Source organism: Psammomys obesus, unplaced genomic scaffold (assembly GCF_907164565.1).
Source record: "Psammomys obesus unplaced genomic scaffold, mPsaObe1.curated_primary_1811, whole genome shotgun sequence".
NCBI classification, from domain to species: domain Eukaryota; kingdom Metazoa; phylum Chordata; class Mammalia; order Rodentia; family Muridae; genus Psammomys; species Psammomys obesus.
In genome coordinates, this window is record NW_026596152.1 from 425068 (window position 1) to 437556 (window position 12489).

The 12489-nt window shown below is 56.5% G+C and overlaps 1 protein-coding gene across 11 annotated transcripts in view; it reads right to left on the reverse strand.

Annotated features, from left to right (window-relative positions):
* Mink1 (misshapen like kinase 1) overlaps positions 1-12489 on the reverse strand; it is a 36007-nt gene that overhangs the window by 10965 nt on the left and 12553 nt on the right. For all 11 annotated transcript variants that reach the window (XM_055594037.1, XM_055594040.1, XM_055594039.1 and 8 more), the window contains 6 exons: positions 4205-4270; positions 2869-2925; positions 2662-2787; positions 888-998; positions 626-716; positions 236-366 (listed from right to left, as the gene is read on the reverse strand). In XM_055594037.1, coding sequence (XP_055450012.1) covers positions 236-366; positions 626-716; positions 888-998; positions 2662-2787; positions 2869-2883 — 474 coding nt within the window. In that variant the 5' untranslated portion in view covers positions 2884-2925; positions 4205-4270. Of the gene's footprint in view, positions 1-235; positions 367-625; positions 717-887; positions 999-2661; positions 2788-2868; positions 2926-4204; positions 4271-12489 lie in introns of those variants that run through there.

Sequence of the window (12489 nt, forward strand, 5' to 3'; positions counted from 1 at the left end):
CCCCCCCCCCCCCCCCCCCCCCCCCCCCCCGCCACAGCCTCGCTCCTGCCCCGCCCCCAGAAACACTCCTGCCATAAAATGCTGGGACTTCGGCTTCCAGTCACTTGTAATAGGGTCTTGCTAAGAAGCCCTGGAGGGCTCCAGATTACAGCTACCCAGGCCTAGTGTCACTTGGCCCCATCCCGGCTGGCTGCCCTCAGGAGCCCGGCGCTCCCGCTGGCCACCCACTCCGTACCCTGTAGTCGTAGGTGGCGTCGGGGTTCTCATCGCAGGCAATGACTTCGGGGGCCATCCAGTACGGGGTCCCGATAAAGGTGTTGCGCCTGCCCACAGTGCGGTCCAGTTGTGCGCTCACACCGAAATCCACTGGGAGACGTGAGGAGGGGTCAGCGAGGGAAGCCCCGTCACTCAGCTTGGAACCACTACATGGGTGACCGCGGCCGGCCGGCAGCGGCCGAGGCCCAGACCCTACGCAGAAACCTCAACATCCTCTCCCACGAGTCCAGGTCTCCTGGGTCTTGGGGCTCAGGAGGGACTCAATGCCCGACCTCCCCCAGACGGCTGTAGAGCCACTGCCCCTGCTCTCTGGACTTTCAGCCACGTGGGCGGGCACTGAGGACAGTACCTAGCTTGACCTCCGCGTTCTCCGTCAGCAGCACGTTCTGCCCCTTGATGTCCCGGTGGATCACCTTGTGGGCATGGAGATGGGCAAGACCCTGGGGCGGAACAGGGAAAATGAGCGGGAGGACTGCAGTGTGGGAGAGAGCATGAAGGAGGGCAGAGACCGAGAGGACAGACAGTGGGCGGGACGCACGGGCAGGCTGTCCCGGGGGGCGGGGCGCATGCTTCTAAGCAGGCTCTGGGGATGAGCGGGGAGCCCAGCTCACCCTGAGAATCTCCCTGCAGATGTAAGCAATGCAGTCCTCCTTGAGCGCGTTCCCTTTCGTGTTCTTCACCAGGTCGGTTACAGAGCCAGCACCACAGAACTCCATCACCAGCTGGGTCCAGAGAAAGAACAGGACAGAAAAATGTGTCAGGCAAGGCCTCTGCCTGACCAGGCACCTGGGGACTAGAACTGGTGTGAGTCAGAGCGCAGGGCCGGATGACCCCTGAAAGCCACAGGACTTCCCCGAGGAATCCCTGCCAGCACAGTGACGAAGGTTGTCATTTTCCTTGCAGTGTCCAGTGCTTTAATCACCTTCTCCCTAGAATCTTAAACTGGTTCAGAACGCCGGCTCTGGAGCAGGCTGCACAGGCACAAGGTGCCGAAGCAGGCTGTTCTATTGTGTGCCGGTGTCTTTTGGTTGTTCTCCAGGCTTTTCGGGTGTGTTTTGAGACAGGGTCTCACCATATAGCTCTAGCTAGAAACACAGACAAGGCTGGCCTCGAACTCAGAGCTCTGCCTGCCTCTGTCTCCCGAGCGCTTGGACTAAAGCTGTGCGCCACCACCACCACCCAGCTCCTGTAAGCTGTTCTCTATGTGTACGCGGAGCACGGGGACTGGACTCGGGGGCCAGGCGAGCACCTACCGGGGAGCTACACCCAGGCTGAATCAATGGATCATTAGCACCCCACAGTGTGTGTGTGTGTGTGTGTGTGTGTGTGTGTGTGTGTGTGTGTGTGATGAGACAGAGAGAGAGACAGAGAACTTAAGTAGCCGATGCAGGGAGCGTCAGAGATCTGCCCGTCTCTGCCTCGCATCTCGGCATCACTGGATAAAGCATCCACAGCTGGCTGCTCATGTGTGCTCTTAGGACCCAAACTCATGTCCTCCCACTTGAAGGCAAGTGCTCTACCTAGGAGTGTCTCCTCAGCCGGCCGCACTATGTTCAATGATTAGAAACAACAACAACAAAAACACTAAAAAAAAAGCACTTAACGAATGAGAATATGGGATTTTAGTCCATCAATATAAATCTGAGGATTCAGGCACTCATTTGGGTGTGCTGAGTGAGGGTCTTCCTATGTATGCCAGAGCAGCCTCAAACATACGACCTCCCCCCTCAGCCCCGCGTGCCGGGCGGTGTGAGCCACTGCCCTCTGCTGGCCGTGCCGCGCTGTGCCTGTGCTCACTCTTGCTTTCAGAGTGTCAGCAGAAGCGTGCAGTGGCAAGGAGGGGCTGAGTCTAGGGAAGTTCATGGGGTCCCATCAGTGTGCTGCCGGAGAGCACGTGGGAGCAATTCCTTCCAACTGTTCTCACTAGCGTGGAGCCTACTTAGCACAGGCTGGTCGGGACGGGTGTCTGTGCTGTGCAGTACAGTCATCTGCACGTGTCCCACACAGGGCAGCGGAGGGCAGCGGGTGGAGAGAGGCCGGCGCCCATCCGTTAACCAGAGCGTGTGGCCGCTGCCACCTGACAGCCAGCCCTCAGTGGTCTTCCCCTGCACACCATGGGACACAGCATGTGTCCCCCCAAATCCTTGGGGCCACCAAGGCTGCGGCCGTGTCTCGTGCTCATCTCTGCAGGTATACAGAAAAAACGAAAGTCTAGCGGACTCAGGGGCTGAGACCTGCCCAATCAACACTGGGCCTACAAGACCGAAACAGCGCCCGTGTGAGTCCACATGAAGGCTGTCCGACGACACAACACACACTGCTCTTGAGCTCCACAGAGCGGCCTAGCGCAGAGGAACCTGGGAGGGCAGGAAGGGTGTGCCTCACCCACAGCTGGTCGTCGTTCCCAGGAGGACTCTTCTTGATGAAGGCCCCGTAGTAGGTGGCTATGTTACGGTGGTGAGAGTACTTCTTCAACATGTTGATTTCCTGTTTGATCTCTTCCTCTTCATCCTAGGAAAACAAGGGTGTAAGGCCTGAGATCCCACAGACCCTTCTGAGGCCAGCCCCTCCCTTCCCAGCTCCATGTCCTACCTCTGTGACATCCATGACCTTAATGGCAGCCAGCTGCCCAGTCTTGACGTGCCGACCCTACAAGATAGCCAAGCACGGGGGTGTGGAAAGGTCAGGGTGTACGCTCACTCAGAAAAACAACCAAGAGGAAGTGGTTCTGGGAAAAGTCCTGTGTTCAGTGTTTTCTGCCTTAGACTGGGTCCTTCATTCGGCTAGCTGCCTGGCTTTACAAAGCAGAAGGCGGAAGCAGGTTCCTGAGCCCTCACAGCTAGTGTAAAACTGCCCAGGCTAGGTGAGAAGTTCCACCAAGGAAGGCTCTCCTACACAGCCCTGAGCTGTAGGATAGATGCACCATTCAGTTCCGGCCTCCTGGGGGGGGGGGGGTATGCTCCAGACAGAACCCCAATGAAGGCTGGAAAGGGGATAACCTTCCCCTTCCCCTATGGAAGCTAAGACGTCCGCTGCTTTCCTGGCCCAGCACTCCAGACAGGAGGCTTTCCTGGGGTCAACCTCATGCCTATCAACCGAGCTTGGGAAACTCCGGCAGCTGAGGAGGACCACAGCTTCTCTACCCACCCCAACCCCCACCCCGCCAAGAACCTCTGTTAAGAACCATCAGCACTTGGACAAGAAGGTCCCTGGCTTCCTGAAAAGGGCTGGGCATGGGAAGGACACGGGCACTGCCACGCTGGAGTCGTGCCTCTGGCAGCCACTGTGACCCCAAGCACGGAAAAGCAGGGCCACCTCTACAGACAGGGCTCAGCCGGCGCTGCACACTGTGCTCCCAAAGCTCACGCATACGAAGGGAAAGGGGTAGGTGAAAGGCGGGCAGTCCCCATGACCAGGAGACCCCGAGGCAGGGGCAGCTGTGGAGACGCCAGGGGCTGTGCCCTGAGCCAAGGAAGCAGAACCCACTCTAAACAACCCCCTCGATGATGTGGCCTTCCTGTGTGGAGGGCGGTCTGGCCGGCTGAACTGCTGGTCAGGGGCAGAGGAAATGCCTCTCTGCTCAGGCCAGCTCTCTGCTGTGGGCAGCTGTGGCGGAGGTCGGGAAGGCCACTTCCTCTCTGCAGGCCACCAGGACGTCCCACCAACCCCAAGCCTCCTTGCAGGCTTGGCAGGCGCCAACCCACACTTGTGGCATGATCTGTGAATTTCCAGGACAGCCCTGACCACTGTGTGCTCTTCCTGCTCCCATCCACAAGCGGCAGTTGCAGGCCAGCTCCCGCCGCACCCGGAGCAGTCTCCCTTCTCTCTCTTGCCGGCAGCGTCCCTCAGATCGCCAGGCCGGGACCCACCTTCCTCCCGGCCTCTAAAGACCCCGCAGGCTGAGGGCTGTACTTCTGTCACGTCTCACCTTGTACACCTGTCCGTAGGTTCCATTGCCAACCACCTCCACCAGCTCAAAGATTCCCGCAGGGTCCTGCGAGGAGAAGAAAGAACAAGGACTGTCACTTGGACAGGGCTGTGATGCCGAGGGGAAGCAGGTGGCAGCCAGGAAGGCCATCCCTTCGCAGACTGTGGAGACCCTGGCGGCTAGATGCCTTTGCCCTGGATCACTCAGTTACTATCCCGACAGTTCAGCTCCGTGGAGTCCCAGCCAGCTGTATGGACCTGGGTTCCCAGTGTGAGCAAGGGGTCCAACAGCACACCCCTGGCTGCCTAAACTTTCAGTGAGGTAGCGCCCACAAAGCACCGAGACTCAGGCTGCCAACAGGAGTTCATTGCTATCATTAGAACTTTAGTGGCAGAGATGGGGGGATGGAGAATGAGCATAGGCTGCTCTTTCAAAGGCCAGGGTTCAATTCCCAGCACCTACACACCAGCTCACAAATGTCTGTGACTCCAGTTCCACGGGATCCAGTAACCTAACCCTCACACAGACACACACGCAGGCAAACCACCACACATGAAAAAGAAACAAGTTGAAGGCAGGGACAAACCACGTTACCAGGGCACAGCAGGCCTCCCCTCCCTTGTCCTCTTAAAGCAAGGGCCTCTCACTGACGCAATGAACTCTGCCCTTCCTCCTCTCCTGAGCCACGCAGTGCCAGGAGACAGCCCACAGGCCAAACGAAGCTTCCAAAAGTGCCCTCCTGCCGCCGGCTCAGAGCAGGCAGCCAGGGCCCGCAGGCACACCTGCCACCCTACCCTAAGGCCACCCACAGCCCCCTGGCAGGACGGCTCCCTACCCTGCAGAGGGCAGGCCGGCCCCAACCCCTGCCGAGGGCAAGCGAGGGGGCAGCGCTGTGGTGCCCGCTCCGCAGGCGCCGTGTGACGTGTCTGTGCCGACCACCCCAGTGGTGTACAACCTCAGATTCCCTCTCCAATTTTCAGAACCAACACAGGAGTTCTGAAACCCACTTCCCAAAGGAGCCTACAAGGGTCTGGGCCTGACAGACCACGAGACCAGCGCTTTCCAGGGCCGTGTGTGCTGCTCTTTTTCCATTTTCTTGGGGGGGGGGGGGGGCAAGCTGGGAAACTCCCTGAGGAAGGCCGAGCTCACATGCTCTCCACACCTGCCAGATCTCAACAGGCCCAGCACTCAGCCTGCATCCTCGGCTCCAGCTCCCCGAGACCATCTCCCTGTGACGGGGGTGTCTGCTCCTGAGCCTGGATTACAGAGCTCTCGTTCGCAGGCCACTACTGTGTCGTTACAAAAGTTTGTGACTGAGGCTGTACACACTCCGTGATGTGTGCATGAGGTGCAGTGTGGAGGCCAGAGACTCCAGACCAGCTGCCTCGCCTCCCGCTCGCCTGTCTCGGCTCTTCTTCGCCGAGCACGGCAGATTAAGTGACTTGCTTCAGCGAGTGTGGGACAGGGCGACTCGCCGGGCCTCGCATCCTGGACAGCAGAGCTCACCATCGGGCCTGGCGGCAGCACCCTCACCTGAGAAGCCGCATCACTAGCCCCTCACACTCCCGCCGCTGGCCACAGCCAGGTCAGAGGTCTGCCTGCCCCTGGACACACGTGTGGGCTCAGAACAGTTCCCGAGACCCTGCCGGGCCAGCAGCTCATCTTCAACTCGCCTTTCAAACTGGCTTTTCAGTCTCTTCTTGACCTCAACCTCAGCTCAGCAGAGGGAGACGGGAAGACTGCGGGCGTGATTTCTGACTCTCATGGCTGCTGAGGGCTGTGCCACCACAAGCTCAGCCCCCCCCCCCCAATTCCTAATGACCACCTGGCACAGGAGGTAAAACTTGAGGGTTTGGGGCTGGCTCAGGTGAGGACTGCAGGGGCATGCATGCCCTGCTGAGGAAAGGTGCTGTGGAGATGTCGGGACGCGTGGGCACACGGCTGTCAGGGAGTTAAGAACAGGGTCTGACAAAGACTCAGAGGCGTGAGGGCTGGTGACAAGCGTGAAGAGAGAAGTGCACAGGGACAGGAGGGCGGTGGCCCCAGGGGTGGTCCGGGGGAAGATAGTCGCCAGCACAGACGTAGGGCACTGCCGGACCCCAGTGGCCTCGGCCGCCAGCTTTGGGAAGTGCGCCGTGGGAGCGCAGAGCAGAGGGGCTGGAGGTCAGGGTAGGCCTGGGAGCAGAAGGGGGAGTCAGCAGTGAGAGCAGGGTCAGAGCGGGCACGGGAACTGAGTGGACAGCATGGACGTCTGTGTGCCGGGCCCTGCTGCCCCTGCAGTGCTCCTCAGGCAGGGTCCCACCTCTAGCTCCACTCCAGCTCAGGCGTGTGCGTGTGTGAAATTCCCATAAGCAAGCGGCCGCTCTCTGCTTGGCAGCACTGACATGCCCGGGTGTCCCGCCCTCCGCACCCGTGACTGACAACGCCTAAGAATCCAGGTTGGACAACATAGGCAGCCCTGCAAACGCTGTCAGTCCTTGGCGATGACCCTCTGAGGGGAAGCGTCTCCTCAGGCCCCCAGACAGCCCCCTAGCACTGCTCTGTGCACAGCACAGTGGCCGCCTGAGCCTCTTCCTCACAGTGCTTCTCTTGCCAGCTACCCGGGTGGAGAGGGCCTGAGGAGCAGGCAGGCAGGCCCTGAGGCTGGGAGGGTGCTTGGGCACGGCCTACACACACGTGGAAGGAGAGCACGTCCACCAAGCTGTACGCTGACATCCGCCACACAATTCATACCACACACACACACACACCAAACTCGTCATTTTAAAAGGAAAAGGGGGCTGAGAGACGGCTCAGTTACGAGCACTCGCTGCTTTCAGGGCTCAGCTGAGCTCAGGCCGCCACTCACATGGTGGCTCCCAACCATCTGAACTCCAGTTCCTGGAGGTCCAACGTCCTCTGTCCTCTGAGGGCTCCTGTCTGCAGGAGCACACAAAACTCATAGACGCACACACGCCCTTTTGAAAAAAATCAAAAGGAAGACGAGGGAGTGCACTCGTTCTCAGTGGCTCTGACGGCGACGGAGCTGGAGGAAAGCTGGTTCGGACCTACGTGACCCCCAGACGGACGACAGCCTCTACCACAGGCACCTGACGCAGGCCGGGCACGTGTGGGGCACACGTCTCCAGCCTCGGCTACTTGAGAGACCCAGACAGGCGAGTCAGACACCAGCCTGAGCAGCTCCCCCCAGATGAAACACCACGTGGACAGCACAAGCGCAGCTGGCACAGTGCAGGCGACACGCGCCAGGGCCCGGGCTGACCCCAGCGCGGTGCTGCACACCGGAATCCAACCACACTAGCAGTGCTGGCAAGAAGATGGTAGTTCAAGGTGCCCCTCAGCCACACAGTGAGTTTGGGCTGACTGGGACACGATCCATGGCCCTGTCTCTAAAGGGCAGGGCGCGCCGAGGAGACAGCCCAGTGCTCGCTGCAGTAAGCATCGCCGTAAATCGGCTATCCAGCGCCCACAAGAGACGGGCTTGCCAGCGCATGCCTTAGAGCCTGGGGAACGGAATCCCTGGAGCTGGCTGGCACTGGCTGGCCGGTCAGTGAGCCCGTGCTTGGGGACTGCATCAGAAAGCACGGTGGGGAGACGAGGCAACAAGTGTGATGTGAACCCTCCCACGGGCGGCTCGCTGGTTCACCCCGCCAGATCAGCGTCTCAGCCCTCGGCCGAGCAGCCGCTCTGGCAGATGCTGACTGACACGGAGACCCACAGTGGGCTTGCAGAGAGAAAGCAAGAGAGCGTGGACAGCTCAGTCTAAACTTCACACAGGGCACAGACAGGCACACAGCCCAGAGCTCCGGGGACAGGGCGGAGCTCAGGGACAAGGAAACTGGTTTCCAGTCATGGCAGGACAGTTACACATGTGAACTCACAGTCCCTGTGGCAGCAGGCACAAGACTTACACAAGCTTCAGCCAGACAGATGCCCGGCCTGGAGGGGGTTGGTGTGCACAAGCCTCCCGTCCCAGCCAAGGAGCTGGCCGGAGAGGGAGTCAGTTTTTTTTTAAGGTGTGGTCTTATTGAACAGCATAAATTAGATTTTGAAAAAAAAAATTGTTTGTTTGTTTGGTTTAGACAGGGTTTCTCTGTGTAGCCCTGGCCGTCCTTGAACTCACAGTGATCTGCCTGCCTCTGCCTCCCTGAGTGCTGGGATTACAGGCCTGCACTACCATGGCCAGCTTTGTTTTCTTAAAAAAGGAAACACACAGGAAGTTTCAGGACAGCCAGCACTATACAGAGAGATCCTGTCTCAAAAAGGTGTGTGTGTGTCTAGAGAAACGGCTCAGTTAAGAGCACTTCCTGCTCCTACGAAAAACCCAGGTTCCCAGGCCACACGTACTGGCTTACGACTGCAACTCCAGTCCCAGGGTGGCTGGTACCCTCCCCTCTCCCCTCCAAGGGCACCAGGCATGCAGTTAGTATACATATACACACACGGATGAAACTCCATCAACCAACAAGAACAAGCAGAAGCAGGGAGACAGGCGTGCATCTGGGAGGGGCTGAAGGTGAAGATCAAAATACACTGTAGGAAATTCCCCAAAAATTAAGCATTAAAAACAATTATTCCAGCTGGGTGGCAGTGGTGCACAACTCTAACCCCAGCACTGCGGAGGCAGAGGCAGGTGGATGTCTGTGAGTTCGAGGCCAGCCTGGTCTACAGAGGAGGCTACACAGAGAAACCCTGTCTCAAAAACCAAACACCAACCAAACCAACCAAATTCCTGATATACAGCTCAGCACGTAAGGACACATGTGCCTGCCACCAAGCCTTCCAACCTGCACTCAGTTCCTAGATGTACACAGTGGCACACACACGCCCAGACACACGAGTGTGTTTGGTAGTTTGGATGCAAACGGCCCCCACAGGCGCATACATCTGAATGTTTCACAAGTGGACTGTTCGGGAAGGAGCTGTCACTGGAATGGCTCTACAAGCCCATGCCAGGCCTCCCCTGGCTCTGCTGCGCCATGCTCCCTGCCATGATGCTCACGACCTTCTGAGACTGTGAGCAAGGCCACAGCTCACACTCTTCCTTCCACAAGTGGCTCTGGTCTCTGTGCTTCGTCACAGCAACCGAACAGCAGCTAAGACAAACTCGTAAATAAACAGCAAAGGGTTCCCGGGCTGGGCGTGCTCATGGCTAGGCATGTTCACTGCCCTGCAGAGGACCAGAGTTCAGCCGTCGGCACCCTTCCGGCAACTCGGAACTTCCAGTAACTCCAGCCCCAGCCTCAGCAGACCTGTATTCTCTCTCTCTCTCTCTCTCTCTCTCTCTCTCTCTCTCTCACACACACACACACACACACACACCCAAAGCCATAATTAAAAATACAATTAAAAAAAATTTAGAGGATTCCTATACTTCCACACACACAAAAAGGAACAAATAGTGCTTTGGGAGTCAGTGATAAGAGCACTTCCTAGTGTACGTGGATCACTGAGCTTCATCCTGGTCAAATTCATACATATGTCCACCAGTATACACACACAGAGATGCACTGACACACACACAGACACACACTGACACACACACGGCATGGGGCTAGCCACGGGGCCCCTGTGGGCAGTGGGCAAATCCTGGTGCTGATGTGCCGACCATGCAGCCCCGGGCTGGGGTGAAGTTCTCGGGGCCCCCGGTAGTGGCCCTGTCCAAGGACCCCCAGAAGGCCTGACACTGAGCAGAGGTCTTGTCACACACACCAGCCAGCACTTACAATTCCTGTGAGGCTGAAAGCAAGGCCACTCTAAACCAGGCAGAGATGAGGAATTAAACTAGATGGAAAATAAGCAAAAGATCTGAAGGTCTTTCTTTAAAGATGCATGCAGTAGCCAATAAACAGGAAATGCTTAACACCATTACTCACAGGGAGCTACAAATAAGACACAAGACACAGTTTACAGCCATCAGAACGGTGTAATCACAGCCCCGTCAGTGATGTCAATGAAGCCAGCTACGAAGAAACTAGAACCCTCATGCACATTGCAGGAAAAACGTGCAATGTTCACCACTTTGTGGAACAATTTAGGCCAGGCATGGTAGCACACAGCTATAAACCCAGCACTGGGAAAGTAGAGGAAGACCTCTGTGGCTCCGGGCCAGCCAGGGCTACACATCAAGGGAGGAAGGGAAGGAGGGAGAGAGGGAGGAAGGGAGGGAGGGAGGGAGGAAAAAATAATCCTGCAAATGCAAACAATTCACTACTACGCAGACAGTCAAGATAACTGAGAAGCACACAGAAGACTGTGTACACGGGTGTTCCTAGCAGCACCGTCCATAAAAGCCCTGAAGAGAACTGACCAAATGCTACCTGAATCGTCTGCATGGCGAGCCAGCGAAGCACCCTGAGATGGTGGAGTGGAGGGCCGCAGCCAGGCAAGTCATGAAGACACGCTAATGAGCCACGTGTGACTGCCCCTGGGGCAGCATGTGTGTCCTGGGAAACGGAGGCAAGAGGACAGCATTTCAGGATGCCTGAGCCAGCCTGAAGCGCGGTGTGTAAGAGACAAGGCACGCTTAGCTCATGGAAGAGGCCAGTGAACCGAAGGCCACGTTTTGGGTGTGTGTGTGTGTGTTCAAAAGAGATGGAAAGTGACTGCCCAGGGCTCACCAGAGAAAGGAGATGGAGGGTGACTCCGATGAGAACAGTTTCATCTAAGGCTGATGAAAAGTTCTGAAATTAGTTAGTGTGATGTCTACACAAATCCTGAATATACTAAAAGCCGCTCTAAAATCACCAGCTTACTTTTCTGAGACAGGTTTGTATGTAGCTCAGGCTGACCTTGAACTCATTATACCCAGATAAGATATTTTCAAAGAGTAGATTTTATGGCCCATGAATTACACCTCAAAAAAGACATGAAAAATAATTACCCAGGGCTGGAGAGATGGCTCAGTGGTTAAGGGCACTGACTGCTCTTCCAGAGGACCCAGGGTCAATTCTCAGCACCCACACGGGAGCTCACTGTCTCTAACAGTTCCAGGAGACTTGACACCCTCACACAGACACACATGAAGGCAAAACACCAATGCACGTAAAATAAAAACATCACTAAAAATAAAAATAACTACCCTAGCCAGGCATGGTAATGCATGGCTTTAAGTCAGAGGCCAGGCTAATCTGTGAGTTCAAAGCCAGCCTGGTCCAAGAGTGACTTCCAGAATAGCCAGAGCTATGGTGAAACCCTGTCTCAAAAAAACCAAAAGTAATAATTATTACCCCAAGACTGCCTACTATGGTGCTCAGTCAATCATGACTTATGGCAATCCCTCCACCTGGAAACTACCCCACTATTGTGGGACTTGTGAAGCGTTTCACAAAAAGTCCCAAGTCAAACAGAGGCAGCAGGGCATGGTGGCAAACACCTACCTCTTATAATCCCAACACTTGGGGGAGGAGGACCTCAAGTTCAAGGCCAGCCAGGGCAAGGAAGCAAGCTTTTGTCAAGAACAAGACCCCAGGATTAACAGACAGGCACTGTGCTGTTTTACACCTGGCAACCAATTTAATGCTCAGATAAATTCACAAGGTGGACAGCCGCAGTGTTCTTACAGACTACGAACCTGGACTGCAGAGCTGAGGACGTGACATCCATCCCTAACCGGATGGCCCCGCGTTATTGTAGCCCAGGCGTCACTGCCGCTCCCCAGAGAGCTCAGACCTGAGTAATCACTTACACGCAACTCTCCCACGACGGCTACGGGGTGACGGTCTTTCATTACTATATAATGGGAAAGAGGGGAGGGTGAAACAATTCTCTTGCCCGGCTGTGGATTCTATAGGAAACAGTAATGTACACTTTTGAGACCCACCTTTATAAAAACCCTTCCTTTAACCCCCTTTGGCATGGCATGCTGTTTGTCTCTAAGTCTGCTATCCTGCTAGCAGTAAGAATAAATTCATTTCATCTAAATTTAAATTGAACCTAAGTCACCGGTCTTTCCCAGTGTATTCAGAAGCCAGAACAAGGTGTTATATGGCTCCTTAAACAGGAAGGTAAGCAACTCAAAACAGCTTTAGGAAGTTCCCAGAACTGGCCAGATCCACTAGCCCCCTCCCTGGCAGAGCAAGCAACCAGAGCTGAGCACCCTCAAAGGCTAACCCAGCCAAGCTGCGAGCAGGACGAGGCTGCGTGGAGCTGTGTGGAACGGAGGGCAGCTGAGCCCTTACAATGGACGCCCTCCAAACTGTTGCGCCGCCTGCACGCTGTGCAGCGTGCTCCCGGCTCTGTGAGCCGTCCATGCTGGGGTGGGCTCGGTGGCCCAATCACCGGAG